At 39.0% G+C, this 19,778-nt stretch overlaps 1 protein-coding gene across 1 annotated transcript in view; it reads left to right on the top strand.

Annotated features, from left to right (window-relative positions):
- LOC122800843 overlaps window positions 1-19,778 on the top strand; it is a 1,417,490-nt gene that overhangs the window by 317,253 nt on the left and 1,080,459 nt on the right. The window contains exon 8 of the mRNA XM_044070157.1: window positions 7,389-7,481. Coding sequence (XP_043926092.1) covers window positions 7,389-7,481 — 93 coding nt within the window. The remainder of the gene's footprint in view (window positions 1-7,388; window positions 7,482-19,778) is intronic.

Genomic DNA, 19,778 nt, shown 5'->3' on the forward strand with positions numbered 1-19,778 from the left:
CTGTGAGAAACCTGTGTCACCAATGGAGCAGTTAGTGGGGAGCACTAACTAGATGCCTAGTGGGCTGATGCAAAATAAAGGGTAAACATGGATGAATCGCTATATTCAGATGATTACAGGAATATTAGATGCTGTGGTAACATGTTTTCCCTTTTATTTTTGTCTTTTTTCTTCACAATAAGTAACATGTCCTACACAGATTACCTCAAATGCATATCCCTGTATTCTGTCTCCTATAGGCTGTTGAGGGGAGATCTATGCCTGGCATACTAGACATTGTCAGACCCATCCCTGATGGACCTCTTGCATATCTGCAAAACAAACAACACTAGAAATAGCCATTCTAAAGACTTAAACTTTGCCTGTGACATAAATTGGACCTGCTGGAAAGGTATGTACTGCAGATACTACACCTTCTCTGGGACAGGCTCAACCATCCATGTGAAACAGAGTTTTTTCCTAATCCAATTCAAGTTTGTTTGGACAGTTGTATGGGGAACAGGAAATTCATCACCAGTTCAGCACCTATGCCGCTAATGGACAAAGGCAACCTGTAAATGGTTCAGCTCCCAGGGCCCTGCTTGTAAACGTTCCATCTCCCAAGCTCCTGCTTACATTTGTCAAGGTTACCAGGACTTGTCAGAGAATAGATATGTATGGCTAGGCTTAAAACACCCTAATGGTTTTTAGCCTATTACACAACTATGAACATATAGGTATGGTAAATTACACAGAATCTTAAAAACATGTATTCAGCACAAAAAATAATCAATAAACATCACCATATTACCAGAATCTTCTTGTACAGGTGCTGTTATCTTATAGATAATTATTTATTAACATTTGATACCAACGAACGAAAAACAAACTGTTGAACCAAAATCAGAACACTTGAAGAAGATAGCCCAATACTCCTTAACGCAGCTTTATTTTCAAAAAAAGTGGCATTTTCGCTACAACAATAAAGTAGCTTCATCAGAGGTTTATAAAAAGGCGCCAACTTTTACTCATTTAAATTCTAAAGTAAACACTGACATCATTTCCTGTTTAATTAAATGAAAGCATTTTTTTAAAAATACAAAATTTTAAACTCTAATTTCAAATTAGAACAAAAATAAAAATAAAAGACTAAAGCATCTAAAGTATATGAATGCATTCCAAATGCCCCATTTGATATATTAAAAGAATCTTTTAAGAGCCGATAAGGCACCTAAAAAAATACCGGCAAGATAATCAAACAATAAAAGTGCAAAAAGGCACGCAACTAACTAACAAACAACAACTATGAGTCTCTTCCTTATGTTGAAGCCTTACTACAAAGGCTTCTTATTAAATATGTTATTACCTAAACATTTTAATATACAAAAAGAATAAATATACAACTAATGTGCATAATTCCTGACTTCATAAAATAACTTATAGGAAACTGATAATGAGGCACCTATCTAAGGTACGACCTATATTTCAGGACTGGTGCAATATTACAACTCTCATTCAATCCAGGCAGATTAAAGGCATCTAATTTTAGTTGCCATTCCAACTCTCGGTTCTCCAGTAGGAGAGAGGTCGGACCACCTCTAATGGTAGTGGGAATATGATCGATGCCCATAAAAACAAAACTATGTCCTGGGTTGATGACAGAATGTTTTGCTAGTGCATTATCACAATTAGCATTCTTTATAGCATAACAGTGTTGATAAATGTGTTCTTTAAACTTTCTGTCGGTTTTGCCGGCATAAAATCCGGAACAGCAAACACAAAATGCAAAATATATGATAGATTTTGTGTCACAATTAATTTTAATGTGCAAATCATATTTTTTCTGTCTTATGAGGAAAGTGCTACCTGTACGTACTATGTTGCACCATTTGCAGGAACCACATCTGAAACAACCCTTTGTTCTATTAATAGGGTTATAATCAGATTTCCTCTGCAATAACTCTTTAATATTGCTGCCTCTTTTATACACTACTCTCGGTCTGATCCCTAATTTTCCAACTAGTAGTGTGTTTTTGGTGATAAGCTGCCAGTTCTTTTCTATAATACCTTTAATTTCGTTAGAGTTCAGATTAAAGGTGGTAATAAAGCTAAGTGGAAACACACAAGGCTTCTCTTCTGTGTTTGCCTCAGAAAGGTATATAGTAGTGGTTGGAGAGGTCATAACATGGTTGCAAATGACACTAGAATTTTCTATTGAGAGTAAGGGTTTATAAAACCCTCTCCTTCTCTTAGATTCAACTTCGACTGTCAAATCATCAATTAAGGTTGATGGGTAACCTCGATTGACAAATAAGTCTCTCAAAGTTGAACATTCTGTTAAGAAGTCACAAAACTCACTACACATCCTTACCGCTCTAACCAATTGCCTTTTAACAATTGTTCTTTTTACTCTATAAGGGTGTGAACTTGAAAAATGAAGGAAAGAATTCACATAAGTGACTTTTCTAAAGATGGTAGATTTAAATTTGGACTAGGATCTATCTTTTACCAGTCTAACGTCCAAATAATCAATTTCATCATTGGCAAAGCGGTGAGTGAATTTCAAGAAAGGTGTAGTTTGGTTAATGTAATCAACAAAATGTTGAGCTTGAATTTCGTCCCCTCTGAATAAAATGAAAACATCATCTAAAAAACGAGTATAGTAGCGAATTTTCTCCATCCATTCTGGGTGATTAAACACATAATGTTTCTCCCAGTAGGCCATGAATAAATTCGCTACAATAGCACCACAGGGGGAGCCCATCGCTACCCCCTGTTTTTGAATGTAATACTCGTTTTCAAAAATGAAAAAATTAGAGGTCAAAACTATGTCAAGTAGTTCAGTGACGCTGTCAATTTCTGATCTAAATCCACCCAATTCAGAAAGCAACAGCCCAATCCACTCTATTGCCTCCTGGTGGGGAATGGAAGTATACAAATCGACAACGTCAATTGTTAAAAAATTAAGTGAGCAATCAAATTCAATATCACTAATATCAGAAAGAAAAGTCCAGGAATCTTTACAAATACTAGGGATAAGTTTCAAATACTTAGTTAGGAGAAAGTCTATATATTTAGAACTAGGATAAGATATAGACGATCTTCCATCAACCAGTGCCCTCATAGGTGGGTCACTGGGGTTCTTATGTATCTTTGGTATCCCAAACATCACAGGGACTCTTGGTTGTGTGATGTCAATGTACTTGTATGTGTCCTGGTCTATCCTCCCTTCAATGAACAAGTCCCTATAATACCCTTTCAATTTCTTTATACAACCATTCATTTCATTGAGGGAAGAATTTTCGTAAGCAGGAGAATCAAGTATAGCAATCATCCTGTCTGTGTATTGAGTTTTTTCAAAAATAACTAGCCCACCTCCTTTATCGGGTTTAATAACCCTGACTGAAGAATCTCGGAGGCGATTTAGGGCTGAAAGCTGCTCACTTGTAATATTGAATCTATTCGACACAAATGGTTGAGTTTTATCTAAAAATCTGATGTCTAACTCACAGGCATTTTCAAACATACGTAAAGCTACATGCAAAGGAGGATTGAATGAGCTTAACAGTCTTAGACTGTTAGGTAAACTATCTGTGGAGTCATTAAAAAGAAGTTTTAAATTTAATTTTCTGACAAAACACTTTAGTTCAATAAGCGTTTTAGCTACATCACATCTCCTTGACGGCACGAAGGTGTTACCCAATGCCAAAAGCTCAACTAGTTCTGGTTCCAAAATTAGTGAGGAAAAGTTGTAAATAGTAAAATCTCCCTTCACGTTATGCACAATGTCAGGATAAGCACTACTGGAAACAACTGGAACAGTCAATTCTAATGTTTCCAGTTCCTGTTCTTCCTCTTGTTCCCCTGATTGACTTGGTTCCCTAAAAAAACTTCATTAGGGTTAGTGTTAGGGAAGTCAAGGGTTAGTCTTTTATTTTTATTTTTGTTCTAATTTGAAATTAGAGTTTAAAATTTTGTATTTTTAAAAAAATGCTTTCATTTAATTAAACAGGAAATGATGTCAGTGTTTACTTTAGAATTTAAATGCGTAAAAGTTGGCGCCTTTTTATAAACCTCTGATGAAGCTACTTTATTGTTGTAGCGAAAACGCCACTTTTTTTGAAAATAAAGCTGCGTTAAGGAGTATTGGGCTATCTTCTTCAAGTGTTCTGATTTTGGTTCAACTATTTATTAACATTTCTTCATGATGACATTTATGCATTTATCAACAAGATAAATCATTTGCTGACTTGTTTGTTCTATTTACTTTTTATCTCCTTGACTACTGAAACAAATGAATGCAACCTATTAGAAACAATAATTTCAATATCATACAAAACAAAGAAGAACATTAACAAACTGAAAACAAAAGCACGGCATAGAGAGCTAGCTTCCAAAAAAACAAATGAAAAAGCTGGAGTACTTAAAACCATTTAATAGTCCAGTGGAAAAAAACACAAAAAAACAAATGATAAGCACTTTTGTCCTGTTAAAATCACAAGACCAACAAATAAAAGTCACATGATCTTAAAAAGTTACTATCTATTAACATTTAAAGTACCAAGCACTAAAGCCAGAGAATTATATTGGCAGCTGGCTTTGAAGGCAGAGCATTAGCCGGCACTTAATGACATATCTTCCATCTCAAGTGTTTTAAAATTTAAATCTCTTAAGCAGATAGCTTAGGCTAAAGTGATGTAGTAAAGGGTTGGAAATAGTTTTTACTGGCAAGCAGTATAATTAATCATTTATAATTAACATCTTAGGTTTTTTTAACATTTTTTATTTACTGCTTGGTACTTTAAATATAAATAGCAACTTTTTAAGATCATGTGACTTACATTTGTTGGTATTTTAATGGGAAGTTACTGACTGTTCTACAACTGAAGAAGTGTTGTGATTTTAACAGGACGAAAGTACTTATTTGATTTTGTTTTTGTTTTTTTTTTGTATGTATCTGTTTTCACGGGATTATTAAACGTTTTTAAGTACTCCAGCTTTTTCATTTTGCTTTTTGGAAGCTAGCACTCTTTGCCATGCTTTTGTTTTCAATGTCAGTATCATCCTCTTGCCTCTGTCACGTGTGTGTGTGTGTGTGTGTGTGTGTGTGTGAAAATATATATAATTCTAACTTCCCTTACTCTGTAATTCTTCAGAACTGATACCATTAAATAATTCATTTCATGCTTAGTTTTAACAAAACCTCATCTTACCTTATGGTTTACAGTGCAGTTTCATTCATATCAATTTCCCACCAGATCTGAAAAATTCCCATCTTTCATCATTCTGTATGTAAAGGAATATTTTGTTGATATTAGCTGAAGGTGATGTGACATCCCAAACTAACATACAAAAGGAGAAAAACAGATGGCATTGCTGATTGTTAGCTAATGCTGACCTTATGCAAGATGGCCCCTATTTATTCCTGTGTAATAAAACTGTGATAGTTTCATTTATTATACTAGTAATATATTTATCATAACCATGGGCCTATTATTTGAACCCTTCCACTTACTGCATACTTTTTAAAGGCACAGTAAGGAGACATCTTACAGTCTGTTATATAGAGACACTAAAAAATGTTGAATGTAAAGCACTATCAAGCATTCATTTGTAAAATGCATCATGTAGCAATATGGAATAGCTATTAACATAATAAATAACATTTACATGATCTAGCTCTGCTTTAAGTTGTATCTGCAGGTCATACAAAAGTACTAAGATTTTTTTACATAATTATTAGAAGGAGCTGCACCTAAAAATAGAAAAATTAACTAAATGAAATTCAAGCAGGTCACAATATTCTACATAAGTAATCTTCAGGTTACACTGACAGACCATTTTAAGCTAATTTATAAATTGCCTTTGATCAATGATTAACTCATTCAAACCTACAGCACCATGTTATATCTGTCCAGGTAACAGCCATAGCTCCTTAATGCATCCAGTCCTTTTTTTGGGTCTGGCTTTTTTAATAGTGACTTATCAGCTATAATATGCAGCACCAGAAAGGGTAAGGAATACATTACATAATGACACTGATGCAAGATGCCCTGTGGTAGAGACATTAATCACCTTTTGCCATTTGTTATTCATATTTTCATTTTTATGTTCATATCTTCATAACTGAAAGGCCTACATGCTGTTTATCCACTTTTAATTATAATCTCCTTATTTGTCAACCCCCAGTATAGATGTGTGCCACAAACCACAAACCCAGTCTCACTTCTTTCAAACTCCTGGTTACAGCTTTAACTTTAAAACAAATCATTTCTTTTTAGGATCTCCTTACATTTCTTTTTCCACTATTAGTAATTCAGTTTACATCTGCATTTTTGTCACGAAAATCATATTGTTATCACCTTCAAATTCAGTCACCATCACTTGTAGTAAATTTGTTTTTAATTACTGAAAATATAACTTTAATTATCCTCACAACATGGAACTATCAGGGGAGATATAATATCATCATAGTCCTTTTGAAGTAAAATGCAAACCGTGTATATGAAAATGTCATATTTAGAGTTCTCTGCATTTCAAAACATTGTAGCTAATCAGTTTTAGAGTGAAAGACAAAGAAGTAAAAGAGCATTATATTCAATGTCGGTTTCATCTGATCATTTTAATATAAATTCCTATTTATTGATTCAGGTATGCATTTATCAGTCTGTATATTGCATCTCTGAATATTTTTTTATTTTACTGAAACTTGTCATAAAAATAAATTCTGTATAATAACAGACCAATAATGAATTCCAACATTAGGTTTTTAATCTCAGTTTTTGTACCCCATTTCCTGCCAACCATCTGGCCAATCAACGTAAATCCAACCAGCTATTCCCTACTTGGGTATAAGACAAATGAGGCATTGCCATCATCTTGGCAGCCATTATAGGATTTTAGTTATATACTACATTTCCCCCCAAAGTATGCAAACAATGTAAGTGATGTTAAACTCATAAACCTAGCTGCTTTGAAAGTGTATACTTCTATACCTCTTTAGTCTGCAATGGAGTATCATAGCTGGAGTGTGTCTCATGTACCAACCATCACCACTTGCAGGCTTGAGCAAGCAGGATCTGCCCTCTCCATGCATAACTTGCTTTGCCACTTCCTGGTTTACTAACTGACCCCAGGTGGTCTGCTGGAATATTCACATCTTCTTGCTTCAGTGCCATGGAGATGTGCAAGTCTGTACATGTCCTGCAGTCTGTACAATATTTTAGTCTTTCTTATTGGAATGCTTTACATTTTACATTACAAATGCTGTTTTGGTATAATTTTACAACTGCTGAGATATAATAGTTGCTTAATTAGGCTAAAGCAGAATTTTAAGAGAATAGGATAATACAGGCACAAATCAAGATTGAAGAAAAAGTGAATCATAACAGAATATTTTTTTGTTTTAGGCATTAGTTCTACAAATTCCAGCACTTCAGCTGCACAGTTATCTTCAACCATAACAACAACAATAGCAAACACAACAACAAAAGCAGCAATATGTAAGCCTTTAAATTTATTCATTAATTAATAATATTGTTATGTTGGTATACTGCTATTGCCACTCCATGCTTACAGTACTAGCCAGTAAGTGAGAGAAGAATAAGCCATGTTTTATAAATTGCCGTAAAGATGTATGATCTGCTGTTACTATAGCGAAAGAGAAAATATCTGAATTAAGAAATGAATGGTCAGTGAAACTGAGGAATGTTCATGTTTATTTCCAAGTACAGTTTATTTCCCACAATGACATTAAATATTTAAATTACATTTATTTCCCAGAATAATTGCCAGCCAAAAACATTCTAGATGTTGGCACTTCCAGAATTATCATTTATAGGTTCATAGGTTCATAGGTTCATACTAGGCTATCTGCCCTAGGGCATTTATAAGCCTAGCCAGAATGTGTTTGGCTTTCACCACCCATTTTAAATTTATTTTGCTATGCCCTTTTTCGAGGTTAGTATACTGTGCCTCTGTCTAACAGTGACACAGAAGTGATACCCGGGGTAAACCTACGATCTCCCATCCACTCATCAAGATTCCTCTTGAAGAGAGTCAATGAGGGACTCTGCCTAACCTGGACTGGGATTTTATTCCAGAGTGAAGGGAGCCTCTGGGTTATGAATCTGTCCCTCCAGCATGTCCTATTTATTTCAGTGCTGAGGTTCAAGTCTCTCGAGCGTAGCTCGATGGGATTTGGATTTTCTGAGGTGCAGCATGTCCATTAATTCGGGTTGGACATGGCTTTATACGTCAGGCACAGATCGCCTTTGAACAGGCGGTATGCCACTGAGTAGAGCTGGAGTTTCTTTAACCGGGCAGCATATGGCATCTGTTTGAGCCCTTTGATCCTCTTGGTGAGGAACTTTTGGGGTCTTTCCAGTTGCTGCAGGTGTCTGGTAAGGTACATCCCAAAAGGGGCATTGTACTCAATTATGGGCCTGATGAGGGATGAGTAAAGAGGCACGATGACCTCCCTGATCTAGATGTGAATCCCTTCATGATTAGGTGGGCTATATAAAATGTTTTCTAACCACTTTGGCCACGTGGTTGTCAAATGAGAGATTGCTATCAACTTGGGTCCCCAGGTCCCTAATTACTTCTTCTGTACTTAATGGATTTCCACCTATGTGGTAATTTGTGGGCACTTTGTTTTTGCCAAATGGGATGACTATACACTTTTTGGCATTTAGCTTGAGGCCATGGCTCTGGCACCAGTTGTCTGTTTATATGAGGCCCTTTTGGAGGATGCTTGTGTCGGCTGGAGAGTCGATTATGGCGCCCAGTTTGCAGTCATCTGCGAACTTGGTCAGCCACAGTCCTTCTGTGTTGGCCTGTACCTCTGAGAAATATATACCGAACAAGAGAGGTCCCAGGACTGAGCCTTGTGGGACACCACTTGTAACTGGTTTGGAGTCTGACATGGCTCCAGCAATTCTAACCATGTGGGTTCTGTCCTTGAGCCAGTTTGCAATCCATCTAGTGACATAGGGGTTTATATTTAAGCTGGTGAGCTTATCTATAATGCCCGAGTGGGGTATTGTATCGAAGGCTTTTGCGAGGTCCAGGTAGGCTGTGTGGACCACCTTCCCCTCGTCAATGGCCTTGGTGACTGTTTCAAAGAAATCAACCAGGTTTAAGAGGCAGGATCTGCCTTTAACAAAGCGGAACTGGGTAGGATCCAGTGTTTGTAGGTCCCCAATATCTTTATTTATGAGGTCCATGATGATCCTTTCCATAGCTTTGCAGACCAAGCTAGTCAGGCTTATGGGGCGATAGTTTCCAGGATCCGTTGAGGCACCACCTTTATGGAGAGGGACCACTGTTGCTGTACGCCACTCTTTGGGCACATATCCTGTAGTAAGGCTGAGATTGAACAGTAGTTTTATGTTTGGGTTTAGCTCTTCTTGGAGTTCATGTAGGACGCAGCCCGGGACACCATCTGGTCCCATTGATGCTGTGTTTTTGCTTTGGAGAGGCGGCTCTTACCTGAGCATGTGAGATGTCAGGGGGGCAGCACTCTGCTGGGATAGATATTTGCCCTTTTGGTGGGGAGGGGGGGGGGAGTTTGCATTGAACCTGTCAGCTAGGATGTTGGCAATGTCTGTGGGTTCGGTGTATTTTTTGTCATTTTGGACTAATTCTGAGCATATCTGGGAATTACCACCCAGGTTCCTAACATAACTAAAGAAAGCCTTGTGATTATCCTTAGTGTCCTGTGCAATTTTTCTCTCGAAGCTGGCCTTAGACAATTTTATGTGTGCCCGTAGTTTTTTGCTAATACTGATCAGTGATGCCGTCCCTTTTTGGGATTTTGCTTTATCATTTAGTAGCTTCCTCCTTCTATTGTATAGTTTGTTTATGGCTGGGGTCCACCAGACAGGACGTCTGCCTTTGGAGGATTGGGTCTTGGTTTTATTTGGGATCGCATGATCCATGCATTCCTGAAGGTGTTCATAGAATGCGTTTATAAAGGATTCTGTGGTCTGGGCCATATTTTCCACAGGCCCGGGGGCTTTCAAGGATTCCACCTCAGTTTTGAGGAGTGTAAAATTTGCTTTAGAGAAGTTTTTCACTGTGGTTTTCTGGGCAGGGGGTGGGGTCGGGATGTGAATATCCAGTGAGATTAGTTTATGGTCTGATCTTACCAGTGAAGGATACACTTCTGGTCTGGAGCATAGAGTCCCCATGTTGGTGATGATCAGGTCCAGTATGTTTTCCCCTCTTGTGGGAGTGGTAACAAGTTGTTCCATAGCATTTGAGTTTATAAATTCTAGGAACCTTTGGGCTAGGGTGTTGGAGCTAGAGTAATGCTCCCAGTCTATGTTTGGGTAGTTGAAGTCGCCCAATATAATGGTGTTTGGAGAGACCTTCATATTTTCCAGTGTTCTCAGGAAAGCCGAGTGGGGTTCCTGGGTTTGGGAGGGTGGTCTGTAGCAGGCTATAAACTGGAAGGCAGTTTTACCCACTGTTAGTTGCACATGGATAGTCTCTGATGCTTCGTGCTTTGCCACCAACCTGGAGGTGTGGGTATCTTTGATGAATATCAATACTCCCCCTCCTTTTGTGGTTCGGTCCAAGTTTTGGGGCTGAAAAGCATGGTATGAGGTATAACCTGGTAGTGCTGGGGTGCTCTCGGGAGCCCTGAACTAGGTTTCTGTTACTGCACAGTTATCGATGTTCTCCATGCTAAGGAGAGTTTCGAGTGCGTGCATCTTGAGGTTTAGACTTCTGGCGTTGAGTAGCATTACTCTTAGTTTCTTATCCCTTGTGATACCTATGGAGGTGGGTTTGTCTTTTGAGCCTTGCCTAAAAAAGGCACTATGGGAGTAGCAAGAGCCTTTGCCAATATCCGAAAGCCCAGGGGTGACAGGTGCAAGCCGTCCCTAGCGAAGCATCGTGGCTTGTCGAGCATATCTTCCCAAGCTGACAGGCATTGGATCCTCTTTGAATGACACCAGTACTTAAGCCAATTGTTGAAATTGATCATCTTGTCTTCATATTGTGGCATCATTCTTGGTGAGGGTAAGATGCTACTCAAGGTCAGGGTCATACCGGCCTGGGCTACATGCTCAGAGAGCTCCTTTATGTCTCTTTTCATGTAGTCCAGGGAGGTACGTCTCAGGTCATTCACACCAGCATGGACAATGACTGAGTCATATTTGTACTTGCCTTGGAGTGACCTGAGTGCTTGTGTTATGTGGCGCATCCTAGCGCCTGACAGGCAGCTCACCGTGACCCTCTCCTTGTTCAGCCTGGTGAGCGGGACGTCAGTGTGCCTAACGATAGAGTCACCTATTACAAGTGTATCAGGTGTGTTGTTTAGTCTTAAGGGCTGTGACTGTTTGGCACACTGGCTTTGTGAGATATGTGTTGCACGTGTTTTGTTTTGGGGTAGCGGCTGCTTGGGTGTCTGCTTTGGAGGTCTCTGCTGCTTCGGTAGATCTTTATTTAGAGCCTCCGAGTATGTTTTTGTGTGATTATGTGTTTGGTTTGCTGTCGTGGTAGGTCTATGTGAGACTGGAATTGTAGTGAGTGTGGTTTCCTTCTCCTCCTGACTGGTTATGCCAGTACTGAGTTGAGAGAGCTTAGCCTCCAGTTTGGCTATATGGTTGCATCTCTCACATGTGTTGGAATTTGTTGGGAGGAGGAGAGGGTTGTCTGTGTACATGAGGCAGTTGTAACATTGCCTCAAGATTCCCAGATTCACCAGCTGGACCGGAGAGGAGATTGACAACTGACCTTTGGACATGCCAGAATAATATTGGGAATTCCTTAATAATTGAAAACCAGGGCCAGTGGGGAGTGAGGGTGTAGTGCTTTTAATTTTTAGTGCTGACATATAATTGCTTTAGTGAGCAAGTGCCAGGTAACTTAAGTGCAATGTGTTACAGGTAACTTAAATGCAAAACGACAAACAGTAACTTTCTTTCAAGTGAAACAAGGAAATAAGTACAGTAAGCAATGCAGATATCACTAGTGATCCACAGAAGCGCTGAGAAGCCGCGTATTAGGTGGAATTAGCGTTCCAGGAAATAACAAGCAAACAAACAACAAGCATATAAACAAAGCTAGATTCAGCAGGCCTGGATCTAGTCTATGCTACAGCAAACAAGGTGTACCAATTTCAGTAAGATACAGTTCAAATATTCAGGCACTATAAACCTTTAACCAGAAATTCCCAGCTCAGAAGGGCAGAGTCCAGCCTCTTCTCCCACAAGAGTGCAGACCACAAACCTTCTTAATGTAAAATAACTGGCCTGAAGCCCAAGTGCTTAAACCAGAACTAATACACTTTAAGAATAACAGATACTGGGCTCTCAATCAGCAGTTCCCAACTTAGAAGGATGAAAGCTACCTGTCCTGCCACCACAGTGCATGCCACAAACCTTCCTAATGTAAAACAACTGGTCTGAAGCCCAAGTGCTTAATCCAAAAGACTTAGAATGACAGCTAAACTTTAATCAAGTTACTACCAAGCAGTAATAAATACAATTGAATACTTTAGAGAATGCCTGGATTAGTGCTCAAGTTACACAAACAAAGCTAGATCCAGCAGGCCCGAATCCAGTCTATGCCACAGCAAACAAGGCGCACCAACTTCAGTAAGAAGCAGTTCAGATATTCATGCACTATAAGCCTTCAATCAGAAATTCCCAGCTCAGAAGGGCAGAGTCCAGCCTCTCCTCCCACAAGAGTGCAGACCACAAACCCTCTTAATGTTATACAGCCACACATATGTTTAATCACACAGTTACTAAAAGAAATTCTAAAACTGACTTTGTCCCGGTCCCATTCAGTAAACACACATCACATCGAATGAAGTTTGATTAAACTTATCTTTATTAAACTTCTGTAACATAGCTTTGATAACTAATATACATTAATTACCACTGAACATAGTATAGCTGATTTAATCATATCATAAACATCCATGTAATGTTAATCAGGACAGCATGACCTTACTCATCCTGATTCAGTAAGCAGCACCCATACCTCCAATCACTTACTTTACTTATGAAGCAGCATCCAACAACTCATGTCATATACCATTTATTGAATTAGACCTCCAACCCAATAAGCAGCATCCTTACCTCCACTTGCTTATATTTACCACTTTAACATCCAACACCAGAGGGGGAACAAAGGAGGGCAAGCCTGCCCCTCTTCTCTGCCCTACCCCGACTGATAAAATAAACACAGTCCCCACAAATCTACCAAAAAGGGAAGGGAGGGTAGCAAGTTCACACCAAAATGTGATCCCTTACCCAGCTACACTAGCCTAAACCCCTTAAGCCACTCTCCTTTTACCTCATTTCTTCCCAATCAGCTCTCCTTCACTTTTAACCCTTTCAACCCCCCACCCTCTTAAATCCCACTAATATATTTATCTAACCCCCTTCTGAAGATGTCCCTGGACAAAATGGTTTATTACCTAACCTTATTTCTTTGTCTTATTCTGTATCATATCCGTGTGAAGTTATGTGCAGCCCTCAAGTATGGAAAATGTGTTTTGTCAATACATTATTTCTTTCATTTTTGCAACAAGAACAAAGCCATTTGTGTGGTATGATGCCCTAATCCCTGCAATTAGTCAGTCTTGCAGATAAATTAATCTGTTCTGCTTGCTCCTCCCCCTGACATCCATGCTGTAAATAGTCATTTTTTGGAATTCACTAGAATTAAGGACTGATAGTTTTTCTATGATGGGGGTGGGGGGGGGGGGTTGAGGGTTGGTATAATTGTTAAGGTGTTTACCTCACAAACACGAAGTTCATGGTTTGATTCTCGCCCTTGAGAGGGAAATTGGCTAGGCTTAAAATGGCCTGTAGGGGAAGTTAGCCTAGTGCCAACCTATGATGTGATAATCAATGTGAGAATAATAAATGCTTAATGTAAATCTAATATCAATTTCTCTAAACTCAGTGAAATGTATTACATGCCTAGTACGTGGGTTCCTATCATACCATATAGACAATATGCCAGCAATATCTTCTGACTTCCCATAGGATCATTCTCAGAGTAACACATCTCTCATTCTTCCTCCTGATTCATCAGCCATTAATAATTTTCCCATGAACTGTCTCTGCTTAAATTTAGCTTTCATATAAACCCTGTGAACCCAGTACACTGGCATGGCCAGTTGTCATATCCCAGTGGCACAGACTGGTCTTCTTTTATACAGTTTACTGGTCATGTAGTAATTAACCAAACAAACGCCATGAGAAGAAAGTTTACAGAACTAAACACAGGCAAAAACTTATTGGACACTGTGAGTAGCAACAAATGAAGCCAATGACTGAGCGCTTTCATTTTCAATCAATTAATCTAACTCATGAAGAGCATCAAGCTTTGAAAGAATTAATGAATAACGATTCCCTAATATTTAGACCAGCTGATAAAGGAGGACCCTTGATGGTGCTAGATAAAGAATGGTATGTTGATACAATGAGTGAGCTGCTGAAAGATGTGACTACATATATCAACAAATACAGAGTTTTCAGTTAGACAAGATTATCAGAAATGTGAGTATGGAACTACAAGATATTATATTGACCAGGGTAATTAGGTTCACAGGTAAGTACTAGGCTATTGGCCCTAGGGTTTATATAAGCCTATCCAAAAAAGGTATCCTGGTTTTCGCCACCCAAGAAAGTTATTTTCCTGTGCCCCTGTTGAGCAGAGTGACAGAAGTGATCCCTGTGGTGAATTTCCTATCTCCTATCCAGTCGTCAAGATTTTTCTTGAAGAGTGCTAATGAGGAGCTTTGTTTGATATAGATAGGTAGTTTTTTCCAGAGTATGGGAAATCTCTGGGGCAGGAATCTATCCCTACAGCATGTTCTGTTTATTGTGGTGACAAGGTTTAGGTACCTAGAGTGTGTAGCTCGGAGGGATTGGGATTTCTTTAAGCGGAGCATGTCCAACAGCTGTGGTTTGACATAGCTTTGTATGTTAGGCAGAGATTGCCTCTGAGTAGGTGATATGCAATGGAGTAAAGCTGGAGTTTTTTGAGATGGTCTGCATAGGGCTTCTATTTGAGGCCGCTAATCCTCTTTGTGAGGTATTTCTATGACCTTTCCAGTTGTAGTAGATGTCTTGTGAGGTACATACCAAAAGGACTGCTGTATTCTATAATGGGTCTAATGAGTGACAGGTAGAGGGGAACAATGACCTCTTTTTTCCTGGATGAGAAACCTTTTGTGATGAGGCGTGCCATGTAGAAGGATTTCCTGACTACTGTGGCAATGTGATTATCAAAGGAGAGACTACTGTTAACCTGTATCCCAAGGATCTTTTAAATTATTTTACTGTTCACTCTCCTATTATTCCTGCCATTCAAGGTCTACCAAAAAAATCATAAAGATCCAGTTAACCTAAACATGCATCCAATAGTCTCAGAGAATGGGTGGGTTACAGAGCCTATTTCAATTTATATTGAGCAACAGCTGAAAAGAGGACTGGTTAGAGCCAATACAGTGTTGAAATATACAGAAGATTTTCTCTGGAGTTTATCTACACTTAATAGGAGTGTATCTGATTTGGGAATGGCATTAATAGCTACTGTGGATGTTAGAAGCCTGTTTATGCTTATCCCAAATTATTATGGGATAGAAAATATATGAAGATTTTTGACATCAGTTGATTCTTATGACAGGCAAAACATAGTACAAATTTGCATGTTGTTGAAAATTATTTTGGAGAATAATGCATTGATGTACAATAATGAGCACTATCTACAGAAATGTGGTGTTGCCTTGGGCACCCCATGTGCTAATTCATACTCCAACTGAGTATTGGCACAATGGGAGAAATATTTTGTGTTTAGTGATCGGAATAGATGAAGTGAACTACTCATATTTTATAAACATTTTGTGGATGACATTTTCTTTGTTTGGAAAGGTGATATTGTGCACATGGATGCATTTGTGAAATATTTGAGATCTACCACCACCTTTCTGGACTTTGAAGTTTATTTGAACCCAAGGAGAATTGATTTTCTTGATGTGACCATCTTTAAGGATGAAAGAGGTGTTATGGACATGACAATGTATTGGTAAGTCATGCTGGCGCAACCATCTATTGCATTGTAACAGTATGCAACCAAGCCATGTTTTGTTACAGGTTATTAAGAACCAGTTTTTGAGGGGTTCAAGACTGATTGCTAAGAGTGAAGATCCGGATGTTGAGACAGGACAAGTAAAAGAGTGATTATATCAAAGAGGTTATAAGATGACAGAAATAGAGAAAGGTAAAACAAGAAGTGGACTTGATGAGTCCAGCAAGAAGAAAACCTTTTTTTCCATCGAGATCGAGATCAGGGTTATATGTCAGATACAAAGAGTGGTGATATGGGAAGTATGAGATGTGCTATCATCTGTACGCAAGATGTCCAACAGATATTTAAAATAATAAAGGATAATTGGAAGATCTTTGCAGTGGATACATCTCTGAGGAAAATAGTGGGAGAAGTACCCAAATTTTCCTTTAAGAACAAACCTAATTTAAAGAGACTTTTATGTAGTGAAAGACATATAGGAAAGAAACCTCTTACCATGAAGAAAGGCACCTACAGATCTGGTAAACATAAAGCTTGTCCATGTATTAATGCCACCAACAGATTTATACACCCCATAACACAGAAAGAATTTTGACTGAATACATATGCTGATTGTACTACGAAAAATGTAGTCTATGTTGCCATTTGTGAATGCTGTCAAAGTTTTTATAGTGGCAAAACTAGCTGTACATTTAAAACTAGGATTCTTAAGCACATGAATGAAATTAAACATAGGCAACAGCGAATGCATTATCTTGACATATTATGCAGTTTTCAGGGCATAAATTTTCTTTTAAGATTTTAGAATGTTTTGTAGAAGGACGAAGGAAAGGTGATCTTCTGAATAACACTGAATATAAAGAACTATTATGGATTGCTCTTTAAGAGCGGACGTTGAACCAGGTCTTAATGGTGTTCTTCCCCTTAAACTGGCCCTGAAGAGGTGATGGCTGAAGGAAAGATTTGATTGGGCAAGCCCCAGTATAAAGAAACAATCATTGCAGAATGTTTTCAGGATCTGAAGAAGGAAGTTCCGAAAGTGCTTATACGTTTTAGTATTTATCTGTTTAATAAACCTTGCTGTCTTGTGGATTTTAGCTATTCTATGTTTTAATAAGTTTTGAGCTTTTCTGTTCTATTTGGTTTGCTTTGTACATGATCCATGAATAGAAAGAAGCTTAGCATGTCTTATGATGCTTACCTATTCTATGTAGTCATCTCATTTTAGAGTGTAAAAGATGTTTTGCTTATAAATCTCACAAATACATAAAGAACAAGCTGAAACATGGCCAGGATAATTGCGTTTATTAAGGTAAGTGCTTTCACAGGTGAACTCCCTGCCTCTTCAGACCAAACAAAGTTAGAAAATACAAAGCACATATAAATAAAATTTCAAATGTGTTCACCCAATTGTCTCACAGTTCTACTTGTGATGACATTATAATCTCACTCTATATTCACTAATATATTCTATACAATGCTTTAAAGGGAAATGTTCACTGTCACATACCCATTACAGTTTAACTCATTATACTATTATACTCCAAAAATCCATAGGTTCATAGGTCCATTAGTAGGTGCTAGGCTATCGGCCCAAGGACCTAAGTAAGCCTAGCCAACCATGCTCCCTGGCTTACGCCACACAAAAAAGTTAATTTCCTGTGCCCCTGTTGAGCAGAGCCATAGATGTGATCCCCAGGGTGTATTTCCTATTTCCCATCCACTCATCAATATTTTTCTTGAAGAGTGCCAATGAGGAACTTTGCTTGACATAGATGGTTAGCTTGTTCCAGAGTATGGGAGAGAAATCTATCCCTCCAGCATGTCCTATTTATTGTGGTGACAAGGTTTAGGTACCTAGAGTGTGCAGCTTGCAGGGATTGGGATTTCTTTAGGTGTAGCATGTCCAACAGCTCTGGGTTTAACATAGCTTTATATGTTAGGCAGAGATCACCTCAGAGTAGGCAATATGCTACAGAGGCCTTTCCAGCTGCTGCAGATGTCTTGTGAAGTACATTCCAAAAGGTGTTTAATGAGTGCCAAGTTGATGGGAACAATGACCTCTATTTTCCTGAATGAGAACCCTTTTGTGATGAAGTGTGCCATGTAGAAGAATATCCTAACTACTGTGGTGATGTGATTATCAATGGAGAGACTACTGTCCACCTGGGTCCCAAGGTCTCTTATCACACATTCGGCATTAAGTAGACTGTCGTTTATGTGGTAGCTCATGGGTACAGAGTTTTTGCCAAAGGGGATGACAATGCACTTTTTGGCATTGAGCTTGAGGCCATGCTACTGACACCAGGCATCTGTCTCAGTGAGGCCCTTCTGTAGGATGTCCACATCATTTGGGGACTCGACTATGGCTCCAGGTTTGCAGTCATCTATGAACTTCATTAGCCAGAGGCCTTCTCTGTTAACCTGTACTTCAGAGAAGTAGATACCAAACAGGAAAGGTAGATACCAAACAGGAGAGGTCCCAGGACTGAACCCTGTGGTACTCCACTTGTCACTGGTTTGAAGTCAGATTTGGGGTCTACAACTTTTACATTGTGGGTTCGGTCAGTGATCCACTTGGCAAGCCATCTCATAACATAGGGATTTATACCTAGTTTAGTGAGTTTAGCTATAATTCCAGAATGAGGGATGGTGTCAAAAGCCAAGATAGGCTGTGTGAACCACCTTACCCTTGTCTACGGCTTTGGTGACTGCCTCAAAGAAATCGATCAGGTTCAGAAAGCATGATCTGCCTTTCACAAACCCAAACTGTGTGGGGTCCAGAGTTTGGAGGTTACCAATGTCTTTGTTTATGAGTTCCATGATAATATATTCCATAGCCTTGCAGACCAGGCTTGTCAGGCTAATAGGGGGATAGTTCCCAGGATCAGTGGTGGCTCTGCCTTTGTGGAGTGGGATAACTGTTGATGTGCACCATTCAGTGGGTACAAAGCCTGATGTGAGACTAGAATTGAACATGTTGCTTAAGTGGGGAGCCAGTTCATTCTGAAGTTCATGTAAAACGCAGCCTGGGATGTTGGCCGGTCCCATGGATGCTGTGTTTTAAGTTTTAGAGACTGCAGGTTTTACCTGCATAGATGTGATTACAGAGACTCTGCATTTTTCCTGTATAGCTATAGGCCCGTTAGAGGGTGGGGGGGGGGGGGGTAAAGTTAGCACTGAACCTGTCTGCCAGGATGTTGGCAATATCAGTTGGTTCTGTAATTTTCATTCCGTTGTGCTGTAACTCAGAGCAAATCTGAGTGTTGCCATTGAGAATCTTGCCATAGCTATAGAATGCTTTGTGGTTGCCCTTACAATCAATGGGGATTTTGTTATGTGTGGACATAAGGGATTTCAGCTACTTACTGAGGCTGACCAGGGAGCTCCTCCACTCATGGGATTTTACTCTCTTTTGCAACAGTTTCTTCCTTCTGTTGTAGAGTTTGTGTATGGCAGGGGATGACCATATTGGCATCCTTCTTTTGGAGGATAGCATCTTGGTCTTGTTTTGGATAGCACGATCCATGCACCCGTGTAAGTGCTTACAGAGTGCATTTGTGTAGGATTCAGCAGTCGTAACTGTATTGTCCATCTGCATGGCTATCATGAAGTTCACCACTTCTGTCTTAAGAAGCATGAAGTTGGATTTTGAGAAAATTTTTACCATGGTTTCCTTAATGGTGGTAAGGGCAGGATGCAGATATCTAGGGTGATTAGCTTATGGTCAGATCTGA

Source organism: Protopterus annectens, chromosome 4.part1 (assembly GCF_019279795.1).
Source record: "Protopterus annectens isolate FY-2018-M chromosome 4.part1, PAN1.0, whole genome shotgun sequence".
Classification (NCBI taxonomy): domain Eukaryota; kingdom Metazoa; phylum Chordata; order Ceratodontiformes; family Protopteridae; genus Protopterus; species Protopterus annectens.